Source organism: Sebastes umbrosus, chromosome 15 (genome assembly GCF_015220745.1).
Source record: "Sebastes umbrosus isolate fSebUmb1 chromosome 15, fSebUmb1.pri, whole genome shotgun sequence".
NCBI classification, from domain to species: domain Eukaryota; kingdom Metazoa; phylum Chordata; class Actinopteri; order Perciformes; family Sebastidae; genus Sebastes; species Sebastes umbrosus.
Genome location: NC_051283.1, coordinates 26,410,635 through 26,432,645, shown reverse-complemented (window position 1 = coordinate 26,432,645; position 22,011 = coordinate 26,410,635). Strand labels below are relative to the sequence as shown.

The 22,011-nt window shown below is 39.9% G+C and overlaps 1 protein-coding gene across 2 annotated transcripts in view; it reads left to right on the top strand.

Moving 5' to 3' along the window:
- Positions 1 to 90: 90 nt before the first annotated feature.
- The window catches only part of myo1g (myosin IG), a 58,082-nt gene continuing 36,161 nt past the window's right edge, over positions 91 to 22,011 (top strand). Inside the window, exons 1-13 of one of the 2 annotated variants that reach the window (XM_037794174.1) lie at positions 91 to 290; positions 4,153 to 4,253; positions 8,322 to 8,530; positions 11,292 to 11,385; positions 11,635 to 11,800; positions 13,336 to 13,389; positions 13,564 to 13,659; positions 13,825 to 13,941; positions 14,900 to 15,106; positions 15,352 to 15,497; positions 15,588 to 15,702; positions 18,141 to 18,311; positions 19,654 to 19,724. In XM_037794174.1, coding sequence (XP_037650102.1) covers positions 4,159 to 4,253; positions 8,322 to 8,530; positions 11,292 to 11,385; positions 11,635 to 11,800; positions 13,336 to 13,389; positions 13,564 to 13,659; positions 13,825 to 13,941; positions 14,900 to 15,106; positions 15,352 to 15,497; positions 15,588 to 15,702; positions 18,141 to 18,311; positions 19,654 to 19,724 — 1,541 coding nt within the window. In that variant the 5' untranslated portion in view covers positions 91 to 290; positions 4,153 to 4,158. Of the gene's footprint in view, positions 291 to 3,915; positions 4,254 to 8,321; positions 8,531 to 11,291; positions 11,386 to 11,634; positions 11,801 to 13,335; positions 13,390 to 13,563; positions 13,660 to 13,824; positions 13,942 to 14,899; positions 15,107 to 15,351; positions 15,498 to 15,587; positions 15,703 to 18,140; positions 18,312 to 19,653; positions 19,725 to 22,011 lie in introns of those variants that run through there. The other variant, XM_037794173.1, reaches the window with a different exon arrangement.

The following is a 22,011-nucleotide window of genomic DNA, read 5'->3' as shown; positions in this document are numbered from 1 at the left end:
TGTCTGCTAATGTTGTTTGTTACTGAAGGCGACATCTAGATGGAGACAGAAACAGACGTGAGAGGAAGCGTGAGCAGGAAGTGAAACGGTCTTTGACAGTCGACTGAACTCATACTGAGAGAGGAAGTATACTCATGTTTGATGAGGACCTAACAGGCAAGTGTATTTACAGGAAGGTTGGACTGCATGTTGGACTGGATATTGCTGCCTATAAAACAGTATAAAACAAACTTTAGACTAAGCGTGAAAAGAAAAAAACAGGCTGTCAAGACACAGATGCTCTACAGTAGGTAGGTGTTATGTATTTCTGACAAATCAAAATGTTTCAATTTGATGATAAAGTCCCTTTGTTCACATGAGTAAAGAACAGGGCTTCACTGGTGACTGTGATTATGAGTCAGAGGCCAATCAGTTTGATGAAATCTCTCTTCCACCACAGAGCTGTGGGTTTCCCCTGTCAGTGTTTATCTGTTGCCATGGTAATCTGACAATGAATCATGTCATTACATTATCTTTTAGCCAAAACCAGGAAACATAAACAGCCTATTTCGAGGGGTTAACCAACCAATTAAAGGTTTAGTTCACCGAAATTACTAAAAGCATCAAAGTTCAATATTTACTAGAAATTGTGGATAAAACAATCCCAACTCAAGGTCCAATTACCAGCTGTTTCTGGAGCATTTATCTGCATCACATTGTCTTCATCGCTTCAAACTCGGTTTGTAATTCTTCTCCATGTTAATTTAAAGGTTAAGCATCAAAGTTCATTCTTTTTTTTCGTAACAATTTATTGGGAGTAACATCAGGTGTATAGAAACATACAAATAGAGCACAAATGTAAATGATTGTCCCTCAATATTTTGGTATTTTTCCCTCAAAGCCCCCTCCCACCCAACAAAAAAAGTTCAATTAAATAAAAAGAAAGAAAAGGATTTTTTTTTAATTAAAAGAAAATAAATTAATAATAAATAAAGTTCAGTACAATAGTTCAGTTTTTTTTTCTTTTTTCCAATTCTCCTTGTAAAATAATCTGTTAAACACACACAGAGTCCACACGGGTAAAAGTAAAAAGAGTAAACACATAACAGTTAGCCCAACAGAATTTACAGTCAGTATGTTGCGTTAGCAAAACCTCAGACCTCAAGCTAGTAGATGAATAGCCAGCTTGGTTACCAAGTAACACATCAACAGTTACACACCAAGTATAATTAAAGAATAAAGAGGAACAATGGCATTTGGGGAGAAGATAAAAGATGACTGTCAATATTTGCTTTGTCACAGATCGGACAAAATGGTGGAAGTAAACATAATAACAACATCTGTGTTCAAAACTAGTGATGTTACGTGCTGGGCAGAGTTTTCGGAGCATGTGTCGAGTATCGAGGCTTGTATCGTTTTAGACCAATGACGTCATTGATGACGTCCAAAACCTATCTTCCCGGCCATATCGTGTGACTGGATCAGGAAGTGGTTCAGATCTTCCCTTGTTAAACCAATGCCACTTTACAGAAGTGACACAGAACACTAATATTACCCCTCCTGCCATTATTATATTACACTACACTACAATATTATTACTGACCAAAGGATTGGTTTACACACATAAGATGCATTCCTCACAAAATAATTACAGTTTATTATACATGTATGTTATATACTCATGATATACTTACTAGAAAATAGACATTATATTATATATTATAAAGATATAAATGGATTACATGGTAATATATATTTTTTCATTGTTTATAGTCATTCCCAACAGCCTTTACTGGCTCTGAATACAGTATATCACAGATCACATGGTTAAGATCATATCTGCCTGTTTTACACTCTTTGGCCACCAGGTGGTTTCGTGCACATGAAGCCTCCAGAAATGAACCCTTTTCCGAACCAATTTGCTGGAACGCTTCATGAAGCTTCAGCTCGCCATCACTATTCAAAATTGCATACTACGATATTATTCATTCACAGGCCTACTGAGCTCGTAAAGTTGAGTATGTAGTGCGTTCACACTAGTATGGATTTTGTGTATGTGAGAAATGCCCGGATGTATACTACATTAACAAGAAGTTCTGAGTATGCGGTGTGAGCTTACAGCACATACTCAACTGCCCCACAATGCATTGCATCTGGCCGAAATGCAATGCAGGTTAAAAAGCAGTTAATATGTCACTTTATTAAAGGGGAACACGACCCAAATTTAGAATTCCAATATGTTATTTCTATGGCCTACTAAAGTTCAATCAATATTTGTGAACCTCTCTATCAAAGCCAGAAACCAGAGAAGAAGTCTCAAACTTGTGATGTCATAAAGTGTAAAGTCTGGAGGTGCTCCATAGACAATGAATGGGAGACCCACAGAATGTTTGTTTTCTTTTTTTTTATACCCAAATGAGCTTTATTCTATTGTAGTGTTGTCAGTTGTGAAACAGAAAATGTTCCCCTATACTCAGAACTTTCCTCTGGGTGCTCTCAGTGTCATCTAGAACTTCTCTCCCTATTCATTGTCTATGGAGCAGTTTATACTTGATGACATCACAAGTTTGAGTTTTAGCACTCTAGTTTCTGGATTTGGGAGAGAGTTGCTCATGTTTTCTAATATTTTTGGGACATTCTTAGACCATAGAGATAACATGTATGAATTTTGAAAATGGGCGTAGCTCCCCTTTAAGTTTTAATATGTTTTCAGGCGAGACCAATTATGTGGTCAGTTAACGTGTTTGGAAATGTATTGCAATGTTTTCAGAGATGTGACGGAGCAGCTGGCGGGGTGCCTTAAAGCCGGCCCGGCTGGCAGTCAGGTTACATGTCTTTCTTGAGTATACTTCAGAGTCTGCTGGTGAAATCATACTTAATCGTTCATTTAGTAGGCAGAAGGCTACATACTCATTGAGTATGTGTGTTAGTATGCAATTTTGAACACAGCCAATGTCCGTTAAACTGCAGCTGCTACGGAAGTTGCTATTGTGACCCCTTAATATGAAGTAATGTCATCCTAAAACCATTTAACGGGTAGCATAATTTAATATAGCGTCTTCTTATTTCCTACCACATTAACTGTCTCGTACCTCAGGTACTTTCGCTCCTATTTTTATATTTCCTTCTATTTAAATTGTTTTTTTTTGTTTCACTTTTGTTTTGCTTTTTGCACCGTGTTGTATCTTGCTTCTTCTTTTTTTTTACCGATGTTTCTTGTTTTTTGCACTATCCCCTTTGCTGCTGTACACTGGAAATTTCCCCATTGTGGGATTAATAAAGGAATATCTTATCTTATCTTATCTTATTTGTCAGGGACTCAAAATTTGAACAGCGTTCCTTGAGTGGAAAAACAGACAAACTACCCTGAAAAGTTCTTGAAAAGTTTCTCCATTTCAAGAAAAAGGTCAAGTGGTGCGAAAAGGGATTTTAGAAACCAACCGTCTCAGCATTAGTCAGCATTCCCGTACACTCTCTGAACTCAATCACACACACCTACACACTGCATGTGCTTTACATGTCAAACAGTACAGCTAAACCTTTTGGCTCCAGCATCAAAAAACCCCACCAAAGAACAAGTTTCTCATGTTGCAGCTTGGGAACTTTGTGAACCTCTGGTTTAGAGAAAAACCCTTTAGGGACTCGTTGTACTGCCAATGCAAAGTTAAGAAAGGAAATGCCACGATCCTTCCCAGGAGATAAAGGCCATTTTCTACCCCCAAATTTGCAAGGTTAACTGCTCGTATCTGGCAGTATAGGCCTGTGTCAGATGTGGGTTCCAGTTTCTGGGGAGAAAAGATATAAAAAATGTACACAAAAACAAGAGAGTAAAGCCTCGTAGTGAGAGATGTTCTGTTTAGAAAGACCTTGTGGCAGAAAGAGAGAGACAGGAGGATGCAGAAGTGGTGTGAGCTCTTAAAGATAGCCTCGTACTATTTATATAGTTCTGTGCGAGGGCATGGGCTGACTGACAGGGTGACGTGCTGAAGCTTGTAGACCACAGCTCTCTAGCACACCCTCAAAATCCACCAAAGAGCTCGCCACGCCCACAGCACACACTGTCTACACTACCGGGGCCCCAGAAGTCGACCATACTTCTCTTTCTTCTTCCTTGAGCTGCTTTCTGTTCCTCTGCGCCCTTTTTTCATTTTTAGTGTGTTTTGGTGAACACAGGCAGAGATGGCGGAGCTGGAGGGCCTGGAGTTTGGGAAGTCGGACTTTGTGCTGCTGGATGAGGTGACGATGGAGCAGTTTATGGAGAATCTGAAGCTGAGGTAAGAGGCTTGAAGTACTGTTATAGAGAGGAGGAAGCAGCCGGGTGTCAGAGATGTGAAGGGCAACGCTTCATACATACCTTATACGTGAAGGACAAACTGCATGGTCTTTAATATATATGTGTTCAAATTAGTGTAAAATAAGTAAGATAAAGGTGTATATTAAAGCAGCAGTGGGTAGAATTCAAGCAAATATGAGTTAGCTTTATAGAACGGTCACTATATCCTCCGGTGCTCCTAACGGCATCTGCAAGATCTCACAGACCGGAGGAAAACAACCAATCAGAGCCGAGCTGGAACCTGACGTCTCTGAGCAGCTGTCAATCACTTGCAAACTCATATCAAACGGTCAAACTAGGCAGTGCTGATCAAATATTAATCAATATTCTGTTACTGTAAAGCCTATTTTTTGCGTAAAATGTTTTCAAAAACACCTTGTAGTGTACTGTTTAGCTGTAAAATGATAAAGTTTGTGACCCCGGCCGCCATGTTGAGTAGAGTTGAGGAAGCACCGCCCACCAGCCAGAGCAAACTTTCTCATTTTACAGCTTGACAGTAAACTACAAGATGTTTCTGAAAACATTTGAGGAGAGAAATAGGCATTACAGTAGCAGAATATTGATCCATATTTGATCAGCGCTGCCTAGTTTGACCATTTGACCGGAGTTTGCGAGTGATCGACAGCTGCCTCCGTTGAATGAACAGCCAATAGGAACGCTCTCTCTCTGAAATGACCTGTGATTGATCAAAGTCTCCCATCACAGGCTAGATTATTTAAAGCCTGAAAACAGAGCTATGAGGTGCAGAAGTCTCTCAGTACACTTGAATTACAATATGCTGAAAGGTTATTATAAATATTTTGCCCAATGATGCCAAAAACATTCTTCCTACTGCTGCTTTAACTGTCCCTGACATTCACAAACTTCTGAATATCTCAAGTAAATCATGACGTAAAGATGAAACATAAAGGGGGGAAAAAGAGACGATCATGAGTCACTTCTACCTTTCCGGCTCACCCTCGGGGTTCAGATAAACTTGTGGTTGGTGTGATGTCATCACCGCACTACACACTGGCTGTCATGAGAAGCAAATGAAGCACATGGCACATTACCAGAAAAACAGCTACTCACCCAACCTGTTCAAGTGAATCAGTAAATGTAGCTTTTCTTTTGTCTTGTTTTGTGACCTTTCTACTGTTTCTTGGTGTAATGCTTTGGGATTTTACACTTGTTTCTGAGTGCAGACAGTGTCCATTCTCACTTCATCTGTGTCCATTGCATGCAGAGGGGCAACATGTCCTCAGTTCCAACTGTTAGAAATCACAGTTTTGCTCGGCAGACATCTGAGGATAAATAATGCATGTCGCTTAGTTTCATCCTGCAGCTTGATCAGACTTGTCGGAAAGTGTAGCAAGTCTGTGCTGATGTCTGCCTACTTTAAGGATTTGCTCTACTTTTTCATTTCTACCTGTGAGTTCAGGTGTTTGCTTTTCTATTTTGTTTTCTAGTTTTCCTTTACTTCTATCTCTAAAACTTGTGAAAGGATTTCCATGAAGGTTGGTGGACAGAGAGGCCTTAGTGGTGATCCTCGACGACCATTACACATTGGTTGCCTTACCTATAAAACTACCAGAGATCAAGACTTGATTGGAAAGTTTAAAATGTTTTCGTTAACAAAACGAAACCTTTTTTAGGTTTTTCCCTTCTAAAGCCCTCATCAAAACCTTTTCCCACATGACCTGACATAGCTTTCTGTATGATGATGTTCTACATATATCTTTATCCATAGTCAACGTATTATCTACAGTAACTTAGATGACGGTCGGCATGCTCCCAGTTTGAAGAAGCAGACAGGAAGCTAAGTAATGTACTGCCGTGGACGCCACGTTAGTTTTCATCCAAAAGTCTCACAATAACACAAACAAAGTAACCGATTGACACAGCGGCAACTCCCGTGTTCTGCGAGGTAAAATTACTGTTTTTGTGAATGGAGGCTGGTGGCTTTGAAGACCGATGTAGCGCATCTTTAGTTCCCCATCGGACAGGGCTGTCTGACAGCGAGTTTAAGCGGTGAAAATATTCTAAATATAGCGTACACTTAAACTGATATTGATTTTTTTAGGTGGCTAAAATATTTTTTTTCTGCTGCTCCCGTCCACAGCCGCTTTACCTCGCCGTCAGACAGCCCTTTCCGACGGGGAACTGAAGCTGTTTTATCGCTCTCTTCAAAGCCACCAGACTCCACTCACAAAAACAGTCATTTTACCTCGCAGAACGCGGGAGTGTACATACAACCCCACTTCAAAAAAATCTGAACTAACTCTTTCAGTTATTTCCAAATTTAACGTTGACTCAGCTAGTGCTAGTGTTTACATTATTCATATCCTTATCGATTCAATTACTTTGGTAACCTACAGTATGTCACTTCTTTATGCTAACGGCTGAGTGGGCGTTTCCATTTGAAAAACCCAGAATAGAACGCAGATTTGAGTGGTAGAACTGATACCTTTAATGTAATATAACAACAATAACAGTTTGGGAAAATGGCAACACAGGATTTATGCTCTTTGAGTTGCTTCTAGCTCACATCAGCTGTAGTCTCATATGGACTCGGCCAGCTGCTACTTGATTGGTCAGTAGTAGTAGTCATTGCCAGGAAGAAGACCGGGTACTTCTCTATTTGTTTTGGCACCAAACCCAGCTGTTACTCAGAGGGAACCTAAAATTTACTGTGAGATTTTCTTTTCTTTTATATTATAAAGCAGGTTTAAGTGCTTTATAAATACTGTTAGACTATCAAAACGCTCAATATATGAAGAAATACACATGGCCCGTATTCAGAAATTGTGTGTTTGAAACAAGCTGTTAGGATTTCTGTCGCCTTGTGATGTCACAAATATACAATATTTACACCATTACACGGTTTCAAACGTAAACATTCTAAATGTGTCCCAGTTTATTTACTGTTGCAGTGTATGTTTATGACATCAACTGACAGGAAGTAAACATGGACCAAGCTGTTGCCTAGCAACGCAATTCCGTTGAAATTTGCTAAAACAGAGCGTTTCAGAAAGAGGGTGAATACAGGTATATTCAGGCAGACAGTATGAGGAAAATAAAGGGTTTTTTGAACATTACAATATGTAAACATGTTCTAATAGAAACACGAAGTACAAGTAGGAACCTGAAACTGAGCACGATATGAGACCTTTAACATACATCTGCAAAGTAACTTTCACTCATTTGATGGAGTAAAACATATAACGTTTCCTTCTTAAATGTAGTGCAGTAAATGTATTAAGTTGCACAAAGTGAATATAAAAATTATATTAAAAAGCAGCTGAAAATTGTAGCTACTTAAGTAAACTGGACATTTAATAAGTAATAAATTACTTATAGGTTTATGTCTTTCTCTTATTATCTATATTGTTAATCCAGTTCTATTGTCGTATTATCAGTGACTGTTAAATACTCTGTGGTCACATGATATTTCCCAACTTTACTGGCACATGAATGATCCAGTAAACAGCTGACCAGTACATTGGTTGTGTCCTCCAAATTCAGGAATAAGAAGGAATTGTTTCAGCCTCGGTCCTGTTATGATGAATTTGGTCTACAAATGTGAACCTCAGAGGATCGGCCCCTGAATTGAGAAGAGCTGACCAGTCGCAAACCCAACTTAACAAAAAAAGTTTTAAAATAAAAGTATGTCTTGTGACACGTCAGTTTTACCTCTCCTAGCTCAACAAAGCTACATGAGGATGAGGTTACACAAGGCTGTGACGCCCTTCAACCACAAAGTTTCATTTCCTGCTCTCAGTGTACACACTTGTGTCACTTCCCGTCAGGAAGTTACGTATGTCATAAAAGGTGCATGGTCTTTTATGGAACTTTTTTCATGGGTGGTGTGAAAATGTCATGAAGCTAAACGCCTTTTTGTCCCTTAAATGAATGATTGAATAAATTAAATATCCTATATTTGTACACACAGCATCTTTATTGTTTATGCATCTATATTATACCTGTACATGTTTGTGAAGTATGACATATTTTTCTTTTGTTTGAACAGGTTTGAGAAGGGTCGTATCTACACCTACATTGGAGAAGTAGTCGTCTCCGTTAACCCGTACCGACAGATGGACATTTACGGCACAGATACCATTGATGCGTACCGAGGCCGGGAGCTGTATGAAAACCCTCCTCACCTGTACGCAGTGTCTGATGCTGCCTACAAGGCCATGAAGAGACGGGCCAAAGATACCTGCATCGTCATATCAGGTCTGTCTCTTTCACACTTTTAGCATCACCTCATGAGCCACAGGTCTGCAAACTGTGAGCTGTCTGCGGTGTATGATTAGTTTTCAATGCAGGACTACTAACCGCACTTTAAATTCAAACCTGATTGCAGACTTGTTTGTGGGCTGTTTTCATTATACATGTGAAAACAAAACTGCTAGATGGATAAAAAAAACTAAATGGACAGACAACCTTGCTATTCTTGGATCCCTACCTCTGTTAATCATCAGGTTTGGCCTGCGTGTGGCGCCAGATGAAAAGATATATGTTGTTACCCAAAGACCCTTACCAAAAATACGTTTATTCAAGTGTGCTATTAGTATACTTCTTTTAAACTTAAAATAAGAGAGTATACTTTCAGTTGACCTTTTTATGTACTTATCAGAGATATACTTAACAAACGTATACTTTAGTATACTTGGCTCATACTGACAAGTATACAGAAAGGTCTAGTATACTTGGCTTATACTGACAAGTATACAGAAAAGTCTAAGTATACTTGGCTTATACTGACAAGTATACAGAAAAGTCTATGTATACTTGGCTCATACTGACAAGTATACAGAAAGGTCTAGTATACTTGGCTTATACTGACAAGTATACAGAAAAGTCTAAGTATACTTGGCTTATGCTGACAAGTATGCAGAAAAGTCTATGTATACTTGGCTTATACTGAAAAGTGTACAGAAAAGTCTAAGTATACTTGGCTTATACTGAAAAGTGTACAGAAAAGTCTAAGTATACTTGGCTTATACTGACAAGTATACAGAAAAGTCTATAAAAGTATATTTGGCTTGTAGGCCTACTTGTACTTAATATTTTGATCGAGATATATTTAAGAAAATTAAGTATTAAGTAATTAAGTATTCTTGCCAGGCCTACAGAGTAGTCTTGGCTCAGCAACCAAAAATGATAAAAATCATCAAATTTAAGATATTTCCAGTCTTCCTCTTGGTCAGAGCACACCAGTGACTCTGCCTGTGTTGATGCTGCTTGTAACTGTACTAACATACTATTATTTGTCTCTATGTTTATTCTATGATCATACAGTAGGCTACAATATATTCATATGCATGTCTGCATCCTCATTCATTATGCATCATATGTTAATCGGATTCAAGTACTCAACAGCTCAGATACCACCTTCACAGTCTTCCACTCCACAAGGAATCAAACCTGTACGAGGTTATAAGGTTCATTTATTTGTCATTATACAACACAGGGTTGCACAATGAAACATAAGTTGTAGCTTGTTCACGCTGCACATACATAGAACATAGACAATTATTTGCATTAGAATAGAATACAGTGAAATGAGATAAAAAATATTTACTTATATACAAATCCTTATATACATATATAGAGACTTTGGTTTAGTGGTTTGGTAATGTGCAAAACCAGCATAACAGAAAGTTCCATGTCATTTATTTATGGTGGAGGATGAGGAGGAGGAGTCTCAGCCTGAGGAAAGAAGCTGCTCTGTAGTCTGGTGGTACTTCTGTATCGCTTGCCAGACGGCAGCAGGGTGAACATGCTGTTGCTGGGGTGGGTATTGTCTTTTAGTTTCCTTTGGGCTCTGCACAGGCACCCTGCCTCTCCGATATCACTGATGCTCGGTAGATGGGTACAAATGATGCTCTGGAGGGCCCTCCTGTCCTGGGCCATGCACATCCCATACCAGTTTTCAGTGTTTCTAGTCAGAATTCTTTCTATTGCTCTTCTGTAAAAGTTAACAAGAACTTGGCGAGGGAATTTTGCTCTCTTACGTTTCCTAAAGAAATACAGCTGTTCCTGATTAAAGAGACATGGCGTAATAATTATTATATTATGGAGCTGTACTGGGGTTGCACAATTAAAGGTCCCATATCATGCTCATTTTCAGGTTCATACTTGTATTTCGTGTTTCTACTAGAACATGTTTACATGCTGTAATGTTCAAAAAAACAACTTTATTTTCCTCATACTGTCTGCCTGGATATGCCTGTATTTACCCTCTGTCTGAAACGCTCCGTTTTAGCGCTTTTTGACGGAATTGCAATGGAATTGCAACAGAATTGCGTTGCTAGGCAACAGCTTGGGTCCATGTGTATTTCCTGTCAGCTGATGTTGTTCACATACACTGCAACCAGGAAATAAACTGGGACACATTTAGAATGTTTACGTTTAAAATTGTAGTCTTGAGTCTAAATATTGTATATTTGTGACATCACGAATGGACAGAAATCCTGACAGCTTGTTTCAAATGCAGAGTTTCTGAATACGGGCTGTGTGTATTTCCCTGTGGATTGAGTGATTCGATACTTTCACAGTATTTATATAGGACTTTAGCCTGCTTTATAATAAAAAAAACATGAAAATCTAACTTTTTTATAATATGGGACCTTTAATGAACATTTTATCAAAGTCTGCTGCAAAGTATTTGTCAAAATACCGTTTTGAATTAAATATTGTGGTTCTGTAGAGATGTCCTGGCATACACATCATATTCTACAGACTAATGAAAACATCTTTCTTTGGTACAGAATGATCAAAAATCACACCATAATCATTTTTATATGTTTTTCAATGAAAATGTGAATAGTGATGTAAAAATGATCATTCCCTCTAATATCGCAAATTATATCGCAATTGCAATATCAGTCAAAATAGTCGCAATTCGATTTTTTTCCAAAATCGTTCAGCCCTAAGCTGCACTCATCTGTTCATCAGTGTTGTGAAAGCTGTGTGTGTTTTTGTCTTTCAGGTGAAAGTGGGGCAGGAAAAACAGAAGCTAGTAAATACATCATGCAGTACATCGCAGCCATCACAAACCCAGGCCAGAGGGCAGAGGTCGAGAGGTGAGTGATGCTTATATATATATATATATATGAAAGATAATATAATAGAACTATTAAGTCATTAAGGCAGTGCTGTAAACTGAAATGTAGATCCAGACAGGTTTTATCCTCAAATCCAACACAAATAATTAGATCATGAGAATATGATGTTACCATAAATCATCTCACTTTCTTCTTTTCCATTTCCTCCTCCCTGACGGCTGTTTCTCACACGTTTCCATCAACGGTTACCACGATGTGATGAATCAGTGTGAAGAATGTGTTGCTCAAATCCAACTGTGTGCTGGAGGCCTTCGGGAACGCCAAGACAAATCGCAATGACAACTCCAGCCGCTTCGGCAAGTACATGGACATCAACTTCAACTTCAATGGGGAACCCACCGGAGGACACATCAACAACTACCTGCTGGAGAAGGTGAGGGAGGGAGTTGGTGTTTGGGTGGGTGGGCAGGATGATGGAGGGGCTTTAACTGCAGACGGGGGACCTTCATGGCTCCAAGAAACCCCAAAACAAACTAGTTCTGCGCTCGTTGGGGACATAATGAGCCCACCTCCAAAGGAAAGTACAGAAAAGTTTTGCTCATTTAGTTTTTAAATTACGTCTTCTCTCCTGAACATGAATGTTTCATGAGGTGATGACAAAGAGGTGCGAGGGAACATCCATGAATAGATGTATCTGCGAAGCCGATGTGCTGCTGCGTGTTAATGAATGGCTCACCTGGGGCTACTGCTGTATTTATCCGCTCCGTTAAAGAACCGTCTGGCACTCAGAGCTGGTGTGAATGATGGTGCCATGATTCATTTTCAGAGGGCAGGAATAACCACGCTGTTACTAAGCGGTCCAGTTTCTGCATCAGTAGTCAAAGTGGTGCTGAGCAGTGTCACACAAACTGGTGATGGGTTTGGTTTCCAGTGCTTCTCTTGAAGAAACAATTATACTTAAACACTAATCGAAAACAGACGGTGGAGATTTTGTCGCTTGGTCGTGGTGGATTTGTCTAAATTTCTCAAGCAATCTGGATGATCCATCCTTGACTGCATGGAGTTAATTTGAGACATCCTGAGCGCTGCTATAGCGGAGATCGGATGCATTTTCAGCTAAAACACCAGCGCTATGTGTAAGGCTTTGGTGTCAATCCCTCGAAATCCAGGAGCAAAGACCTAGTTTTAAATGTACAATTTGTCACCAAAGTTCAGCAACCATCAAGGTGAAAATCTGTCTATGAAACATGAAAGTGACAGTTGGCCACATGACATGCTGCACTTTGAGTTCAGATTGTTTCTTTCACTTTTTCTTTTGAACTAGAAAACTTGCTTTGACTCTTTTTAGAGCTCTGTTAGTTGTTGTTTCTTACCTCGGAAACTCATTGCACATCTGAGGCCTGTACTACGAAGCGAGTTCAACATACCCAGGGTATCTTCTTGTTATCTGGCTTAACTAACCCCTAACAACCGAGATCCCGCTAAGCGGTCCTACGACGGTGGTTATCAAGTCGGCGAATCAACCCAAGGTTTCTCCATCTGGCTGTGAGCGCGTTCACATGAGAGGGGCGGTGTTTGCAGCATCTGACCAATCACAAATATGGACAAGTCTACTGTCAGCAGAGCGACACATTTTACAAAGGAAGAGCGAACTATAATATTAGACAAATATAAGAGACATTAAACATATAATCCAGAATAAAATTTACATTATTTTGCTTAATATAAATTCAGTTTCAGTTAGTAAATTCTTTGCTCGACCAGACAAGCTAACAACCCTTCCTCTTGGGGCAGTTGAAAAGCAATTTAGAGGAAAACTAAAGTAAGAACAGACAATGCAGGACAACAAACAACACTTAACTTTTAAAAAGAACTCCTGGAACGCATCGGCCATCACAGAATAATTGTATGGCAGTGTGTGTGTGTGTAGATGTTTGTTTAATACAACAATCTGTTCTCCTGTTTCAGTCCAGGGTGGTCCAGCAGCAGGACGGGGAGAGGAACTTCCACTCGTTCTACCAGGTAAACTCTAATTTGTGCTGCAAAACATACGCTGATGATGCTCCATATTACTCCCTGAACTCACATCGGGACTGTCAAAGTAGTAAAATATCGTGGATTACCGCTCCAGTAGGTCCTGCAGAGTGAACATTAGATTGGATGTGAACTTGTATGTTTGATGTGTATCTATAACAGTTACTCCGTGGAGGCTCAGACGGGATGCTGGAGTCATTTCATCTACAGAACGATCCTGCTGTTTATATTTACACCAAAGAGGGAGCCGCAACTGCCGTGAGTTTGTCGCCTTTACATTCTTAGTTGCAGACAAAATGAGAGATTTGGTATGTTGATGTTGATGTTGGTATGAAATGAAACAAACTTCTCACGACACAAATTTTAAATTTGCCTTTGTACTTTCTGAGATAATAATCCCAAATCTTTTTTTTTCCCCTTAAGACCTCTAACAATGATCGCACAAACCACAAAGCGGTGATGAGTGCCCTGGAAGTGATCGGCTTCTCAACAGAGGAGATCAACTCAATTTATCAGATCCTGGCCTCCATTCTTCTGTTGGTAAGTTACAGCACGGACGGGTTGTTCAACATAGGAAAAGTTAATGCAGATATTCTACAATTAAAACTATATGAAAAATATAAAACACCTGTGTATATTTCGATTTTGCATTAGGGCTGTCAAAGTTGACACGATAATAACGCGTTAACGCAAATTCGTTTTAACGCCACTAATTTCTTTAACGTATTAATGAAACTCGTGTTTTTTAGGTTGTAGCGAGCTCAGTTTTAAAACTTGAGTGAAGATACTGGTAACATATGAAACTAGAAAACCTAATGAATCCATCGGTACCAACCATGTCATACTACCTTGTCGTGAAGGAGGTTAAATAACGCTCCAGACAAATGCTAAATTTTGGCGAGGAAAAACTGTCATGGCCATTTTCAAAGGGGTCCCTTGACCTCTGACCTCCAGATACATGAATGTAAATGGGTTCTATGGGTACCCACGAGTCTCCCCTTTACAGACATGCCCACTTTATGATAATCACATTTGGACAAGTCGTAGTCAAGTCATCACGCTGACACACTGACAGCTGTTGTTGCCTGTTGGGCTGCAGTTTGCCATGTTATGATTTGAGCATATTGTTTTATACTAAATGCAGTACCTGTGAGGGTTTCTGGACAATATCTGTCATTGTTTTGTGTTGTTAATTAATTTCCAATAATAGATATATACATACATTTGCATAAAGTAAGCAGATTTGCCCACTCTCATGTTGATAAGAGTATTAAATACTTGACAAATCTCCCTTTAAGGTACATTTTGAACAGATAAAAAATGGACAATCATGCTTCATTAATCATTAATTGTGATTAAATATTTTAATTGATTGACAGCCCTATTTTGCATCCATGCAGACTAAGCTCTGATCTTTGAGATCACCAACACCAAAAGCATCAAGTAGTGATTGATAGGATCGTGGATCTATACTGAAGCAGAATGGTCTGTTTTTCAGGGTGAACTGCAGTTTGAGAGCGATGGTGAGAGCGTTCAGATCCTGGGACTCGAAGCCGTTAACCACATCTCCGAGCTGACATCCACGGAGGCGGACAGCGTCAGCAAGAGCCTGCTGTTCCGCACTGTGGCCACCGGCGGCGGCGAGGTCATCGAGAAGGGACACACAGAGCAGGACGCCTGCTTTGGACGAGACGCTTTCGTCAAGGTGCTGTTGACTTGTTTGTGTGTTAATTTACAAATCATACAGCCCAATTTATTTTGACAAAGTAGCTTATCAGGATGAGATTGATGCTTTAATACAGATTAATCATTTCACAGCTTTTCTAGGATGAGAAAATGATGTGAACATCATCACTGTGACATGCTTTCCTTTTATCCAATTTTCACAGTTGTCACATTTGTTTGAATCTCCAGCTCTGTTAAACACATTCTCTCATTTCCCGGCTGCAGGCTCTATATGAGAGACTCTTCGGCTGGATTGTAAACCGCATCAACAGCGTCATTGAAGTTAAGAACTACAACCCAGTGCTTCATGGGAAAAACACAGTCATTGGCGTGCTGGACATCTACGGCTTTGAGATCTTTGACAACAACAGGTCGGTGTTGTTGTGTTGTGAAATCTACTGTATCGTAATCGTTGTTGATGCCGTTGCTCAAGTGTTTGTTCCTCTCTTGTCGGCGGCCAGTTTTGAACAGTTCTGCATCAACTACTGCAACGAGAAGCTGCAGCAGCTCTTCATCGAGCTGATCCTCCTACAGGAACAGGGAGAATACGAGAGAGAGGGCATCACCTGGACACACGTGAGAAACACACACAAGACAACACTCGCATGCAAGAGGTTGCATGTCCACTGGTCTTTCTTTTTGCTCTTGCTCACACAGAAAAACACATTTGCAGATCAACTGATACTCATATGTTCACCATCTGCAGTTGACATTCAGCAGCTGGACAGGACATTGTCTGAGTTCTTACAGTGTAGTGACAAATAAGTGTGTGAGGCTAGGGTAGGGAATTAATGAATGTTTTCCCTAACATTATTCAGGTGTTTTTAGTTGCCTCACACACTTGCGGATAAGCAACACATTCTCATCCCAACTCTTCATTACTGTGAACGCAGTACTCGTACTCTGGTGCGGACCAAAAGAACCGGTCCGAGGCTGCTTGCAAAAGGTGGTCTCGGACCTTTCTAAGCAAACCAAAACGCAAGCTGCCTGCGTGGACATTTGTTGAGATGGACACAAGTAAACGACTGGCTAACATGAGTGGGAGAGGACTGACCTGGACTTCTGCAGAAGTTCAATGTTTGCTTGACATCTGGGCCAAAGAGAATATACAGAATATGCTAAATACAGGCCACAAAAATAGTGACGTTTATAAAGTCATTGGAGATGAACTGGAGGAGGAGGGATTGGTGCACACAGTAGATCAGTGCCGAATCAAAGTGAAAACACTTCGGGAGTATTGCCTCAATTCCTGCGTAGAAGTGGCAGCTTTCAAGATGAAAAAGATAAATTTGCTCCTTCGCACACGCTGCTCTGGAAATATTTCAGTCTAGACTAAATAGAAAATGAACCAAAAGTATCAATTTCACTCAGATTCAGACTAGCCAAATGGACTTTTATTTGTGAAAGCGCCCCAAGTGTCTAATGGGGACAACATTTTATATATTTTTGTCCAGTATTGAGCGAGAACGCTGCAGACAGCAGCGACTAAACAAGCTGTAAAACAATCGCTCGGGGCAACTCCTAGCCATCAGTGTACTGTACGTCCACTGTACTTGCGCTATACTCCAACACAGCAAACTCTGACAACACCAGTGTCCCGTAGCGCTCCTCTCTCCACTTTCACTTCCACCATTGTCTTCCAGTCACATGACACAATAACAAACAGAAAGGTAAGAAAAAGGTTTCATTTCTCTATAGGGTTCTTTCCATAATGTTGTCAGACACTTATAATAACAATCTGAGCCTGTCAGTGGCAAAAACAAGCACTTTTAGTGGACGTACATTGACGGTGAGGAGTTGCCCAGAGCGATTACACTCTCCCTCAATACTGGACCGGTTTCAAAAAGTGTTGTGCCCATTAGTCACTTTGACAAAAAAACATGGGAACATGGGAACATAGGGTCCAGGATGAAAAATACCAAAGTTACCATTTAACCTGTTTACATCTCTGGTATTGTGTACATTCAGTTTTTGCACTTTACTGATAATCTTTTGCACTCTTTCCCACTTTGTACTACAAGTGCTGCACAACAATTTCCCCTAAGGATAAATAAAGTTGCATCTTATCTTAAAATTAGTTTGCTAATGTGAGAAAGTTGACTATGAAAAATAATTTTTGGGAGATCAATCAATCAAACTTTATTTATATAGCACCTTTCAAACAAGTCAAATGCAATTCAAAGGGCTGTACAGACGATTGACAAAATGTAGAATGTAAAAAAAAATGTATTTAGAGACTAATGCACACCAAAACAACCAGTGTAAATAGTTAATTGAGTAAGAAAGCAATAAGAGATGGGTATTTAAGATAATAAAAGATTGTATTAAAATAATGAAATTTTAATAAAATAAAATAGAATAAAAGAGATAATAATGATCAGCAATAAAATGTTGATTAAATAAAACAAACACTATAATGATGATGATAAATAAAATAAGTATAAACAATAAATAACATAAAATTAAAAAACTATAAAACACTACATAAAAGCCAGACTAAATAAATACATTTGGTGCAGATGTGACACACAAATGTAAGCTTGTAATGCTGCGTTCACACTACGAGCAGACACAGCTTCAGGCTACCAGTCATTTTTAATGGAAGCCGGTGACATGAAGCTACAAACTGACGCCCACTTGTCGCTGCGTGACGGCCGTGATGTGCTACAAATTAAAGTTGAGCTGGTCTTTCAGCGCTCCAATGATACGGTGAAGCATCAACCAATCCTATGTTTTGGTTTCACCCTGTTCTGTTTTCCGTTAGCCAGTTCCCAGTACTTTTTAATTACAATTACGTCAACTAGCACTTGAACAACACTTCAACGGTGACTAAGCGACGACACTGACAATAGCTGGCCGTTTTGTTGCTTTTGTCACTCGTAGTGTGAACGTAGCTTAAGTGAACAAGCATGCACTTGTACAAAACCCCACACACAGTACATGTACTAACATGATTCATAAACATCACTCCATCCACGTCCCTCTTTCTTAACAATCGTACTGTTCATTCACAGATTGAATACGACAACAACCAGATCATCGTGGACCTCGTGGAGCAACCCCACAAAGGCATCATCTCCATTCTGGACGAGGCTTGCCTCACTGTGGGTAAAGTAACAGACACAGTCTGCTTGGAGAGCATGGACACCAAACTGGCCCAGCACCCCCACTACACCTCCCGCAAGGTGAGATCACAGATCACAACGTCGTCTGTCAGGCTTCATCTCTCCCGCTCATATCGATATTCAGGGGACCTTTTTTTAGGCTGCTGTCTCAGAATGAAACTGATATGATGAAAACATGGTCATAACTTCACTTATTTAGTAGGAAGTGGTGATATGTTGTTGACATATCCTCCTTAGACTCTAAAAAACATACATTATTTTCTGCCTAAGTTGTAATGCCAAAGTGAAACATTGAATAGCAATATTTTAGTATTTCTTCTTAAAAAAGATGCAGGTTTTGGGCGGCTGTGGCTCAGAGGGTAGAGCAGGTTGTCCACCAATCGTAAGGTCGGTGGTTCGATCCCCGGCTGCTCCGGGTCACATGTCGATGTGTCCTTGAGCAAGACACTTAACCCCAAATTGCTCCCGAAGGCTTAGCCATCGGTGTGTGAATTTGTATTTAGATTAGATCCTGATGGGCAAAGTTGGCACCTTAGTAGCCTCTTCCATCAGTGTATGAATGTGTGTGTGAACGGGTGAATACTGACATGTAGTGTAAAGCGCTTTGAGTGGTCGGAAGACTAGAAAAGCGCTATATAAATGTAAATCCATTTACCATTTACCATTTTGGTTTGATTTTTACAGAGGATGTATTCAAAACCGCATACTATACTAGTAGTACGTACTGATTTGGCCAAAATGTAGCATGTAGTGTGCGAACAAAGGCAAAATCTACAATACGCCAAAAATACCTGGATGTCGTACTGATTTGGAAAAAATCTCCAGTATGCATCAGACCAGTCTACCTGACCTACTGTATCCCACAATGCAAAGCGCTGGAACAGTACAGGCTACGGTTACAACAACAGCAACCAAAAACGGCTTGTTTTTTACATTTTCTGTAACTATTTCATCACTAAATTCACTTCTGAGAATAAACAGGAAGGCAATCCAAAACACCAAAACACTCAAAAGTGGCAATGAGGAAGGAAATATATTAAAAAAAAAGACTTCTGAGAATGTCTGAGACCGAGAAATCACGTATGTGCTGTATACTGCATACTACGTTCGTCAGTTATATGTAGTAGGTGGTTTTGAATACAGCCAGAGACTCTATACTGCAGTGTAACTTCAACATTTACTAAAACACAGGTGCAGTTTTGCATTGCAGTCAGTAGGGAGCAGAGTTTCTCCAATGTTGTGCCTTTAGAGACATCATAAGATGCTTTTCAAACAACAGGGGCTCTAAAATGCAGCCATCATTCCCTCCTCGTCTTTACTCTGTAAATGTTTGTAATATATTTGATGTGATATTTTATACAGTCCGCTCTAAACTCACAGTGTCCCCCCTCCTCATTTCCAGCTCTGCCCCACGGACAAAACCATGGACCATCAGAAGCACTTCCGTATTCGCCACTACGCTGGAGACGTCACGTGAGTCGCTCACACATTTAACACACTTTGTCACTTTGTCGTCTGCTTCGGGCCCCGAGGTGGGTGGGCGGTCTGTGGCTGAATAAGAGTGACAGTGCAGAGTTCAGAAGTGTAAGGCAAATCATCCTGTTACTGTAAGAGAGGTCAGCGGTGGGTGAATTCATAGAGGCCTTCCAGTGGTGTTGTTAGAGTTCAAGTTCAAGTTTCAAGTTTATTTGTCGTATGCATTTAAAAGTACAGTGTGCAATGAAATGCAATGAAATGCATTTTACCCTGGCTCTCTCTCAGCCCTTAAAATCTATAAATAGTACAGTTGATAAATACTACAATAAATAAGACAATACCTGAGAATAAAATGATAAAACAAACTAAAACATCCATAAAACAATCCACAGCTCTGTATTCATTTAGTGCTGCTGTTCAGTAGTCTGACTGCCTGAGGGTAAAAACTGTCTCTGAGGCGAGAGGTCCGAGCTCTAATGCTCAGTAGACGCTTCCCTGAAGGGAGATAGGAGAAAAGTGTATGTGCTGGATGACTTGTGTCCTGTATTACAAGTGTTGTGCTCAAAGTGACAGCTATAGGCCGAGTGTCCATATAGCGTTTTTTTCCTGAGGGCCAGCATCTTATTTTCAATTGTTTACAATGAGGAGAGAGCGTATGAATCTCAGGTACTGCATTTAGCATAAAAAATATGCTCAAATCATACAGCTCTCAGTGTGCTGACTTGACTATGATTTGCCCCCCAAACTGCATGTGATTATCATAAAGTAGGCATGTCTGTAAAGGGGAGACTCGTGGGTACCCATAGAACCCATTTACATTCACATATCTTGATGTCAGAGGTCAAGGGACCCCTTTAAAAATGGCCATGGCAGTTTTTCCAATGGATTGCTTAGGTTTAGTTTCATATGATACCAGGATCTTCTCTCTAGCTTTAAAACTGAGCCCGCTATGACCTAAAAATCGCAAGTTGCGTTAAAGAAGTTAGTGGCGTTAAACCCTGAAAACAGAGCCATGAGGAGGTGCAGAAGTCTAGTTATCTCTCAGAACACTTGAATTACAATATGCTGAAAGGTTATCATGTTGCCTACTGAAGCTTTAAGTATACAAATGGGAAATGAAGTTACAGAACGCTGGCCACCTATTCCATTTGTAAGAGTAGGATGTCAGCCATATGCCTACATGTGAATTGTAAGCTATGTGAAATGCAATCCATTCATGTGAAAACACATGAAGACAAATCATCCCCCGCATACATAAAGTGAATTCACTGACCTGCACAGCCAGGCATACAGACACAACCATAGGCATGTACAACACACGTGGCATAGTAGAAGCAGGGAGAGGAGATGCTCTCATCTGTTTTGACGGCACAGAATCACTGATCCCAAATGTTCAAAACGTGCCGTATTGCAGCTTTGATTTTTAACATTTTATGACTCATTCTTTGTTTTCCTTTTTCCCTTTTGGAAATAATTAAAAACAAATATTTGCAAATATTAGGTCATATTTTACATGCACGTTTTGCAACATTTGGAATAAATGTTGTTATTATAGGAAAGATCTTATCTGAGATGCAAATGAAAGATAAGTTGCTGATCTTCTCAACAACAGTGGGAACATGTGTTTATGCCACTTGTTTGGGCTTTAAATGTGTAGTTTAAAACCATCCCTCCCCTTTTAGTTTTAATTTATAAAGATCTTTTTGGCAAATAATTTTGCCTTTGGAAAGATTTGGCGGCAGGAAATATTTGATGACTTGCAAAAAGGTCCTGGACCAGATTAAAAAACAAGAGCCACTCAAACATAATTTACAGGATTAATTATACTGTCTCGTAAATCATGTGTAACGCTATAAAACGGATATATGCATATTAAGGCTTTTTTAGCTTTTATCCTATTCCGAAAGTACAATTTTTTTTGTTTGAGTTAGTGGTTTGATTTTTCATTAACAGACTAGAGATCAAGCGGTTTGTGACGTTTCCTTCTCCATCTCTGCTCCACTTCCTCAATGTGCTCTCTGGATTTAAACGTCACAGCGCTCGGATGAGGCCCCTGGCCAGCAAGTCACCCGTCATGGCTTTGGTATGAGAAGATCCCCACGGCTCACGTGTACTGCCCTCAATCTAGACAGGGGAAGGACATTAATATGTCAAAGGAACACGAAAGGAGGAGGAGGAGGAGGAGGAGGGCACGGAGGGATGGAGCCAGCTGATGAGACAATTTGGTCTGTGCGAGATGTAGCAGCAGCAGTAATCAAGGAGGACTGGAGTAGGGTTTATTGAA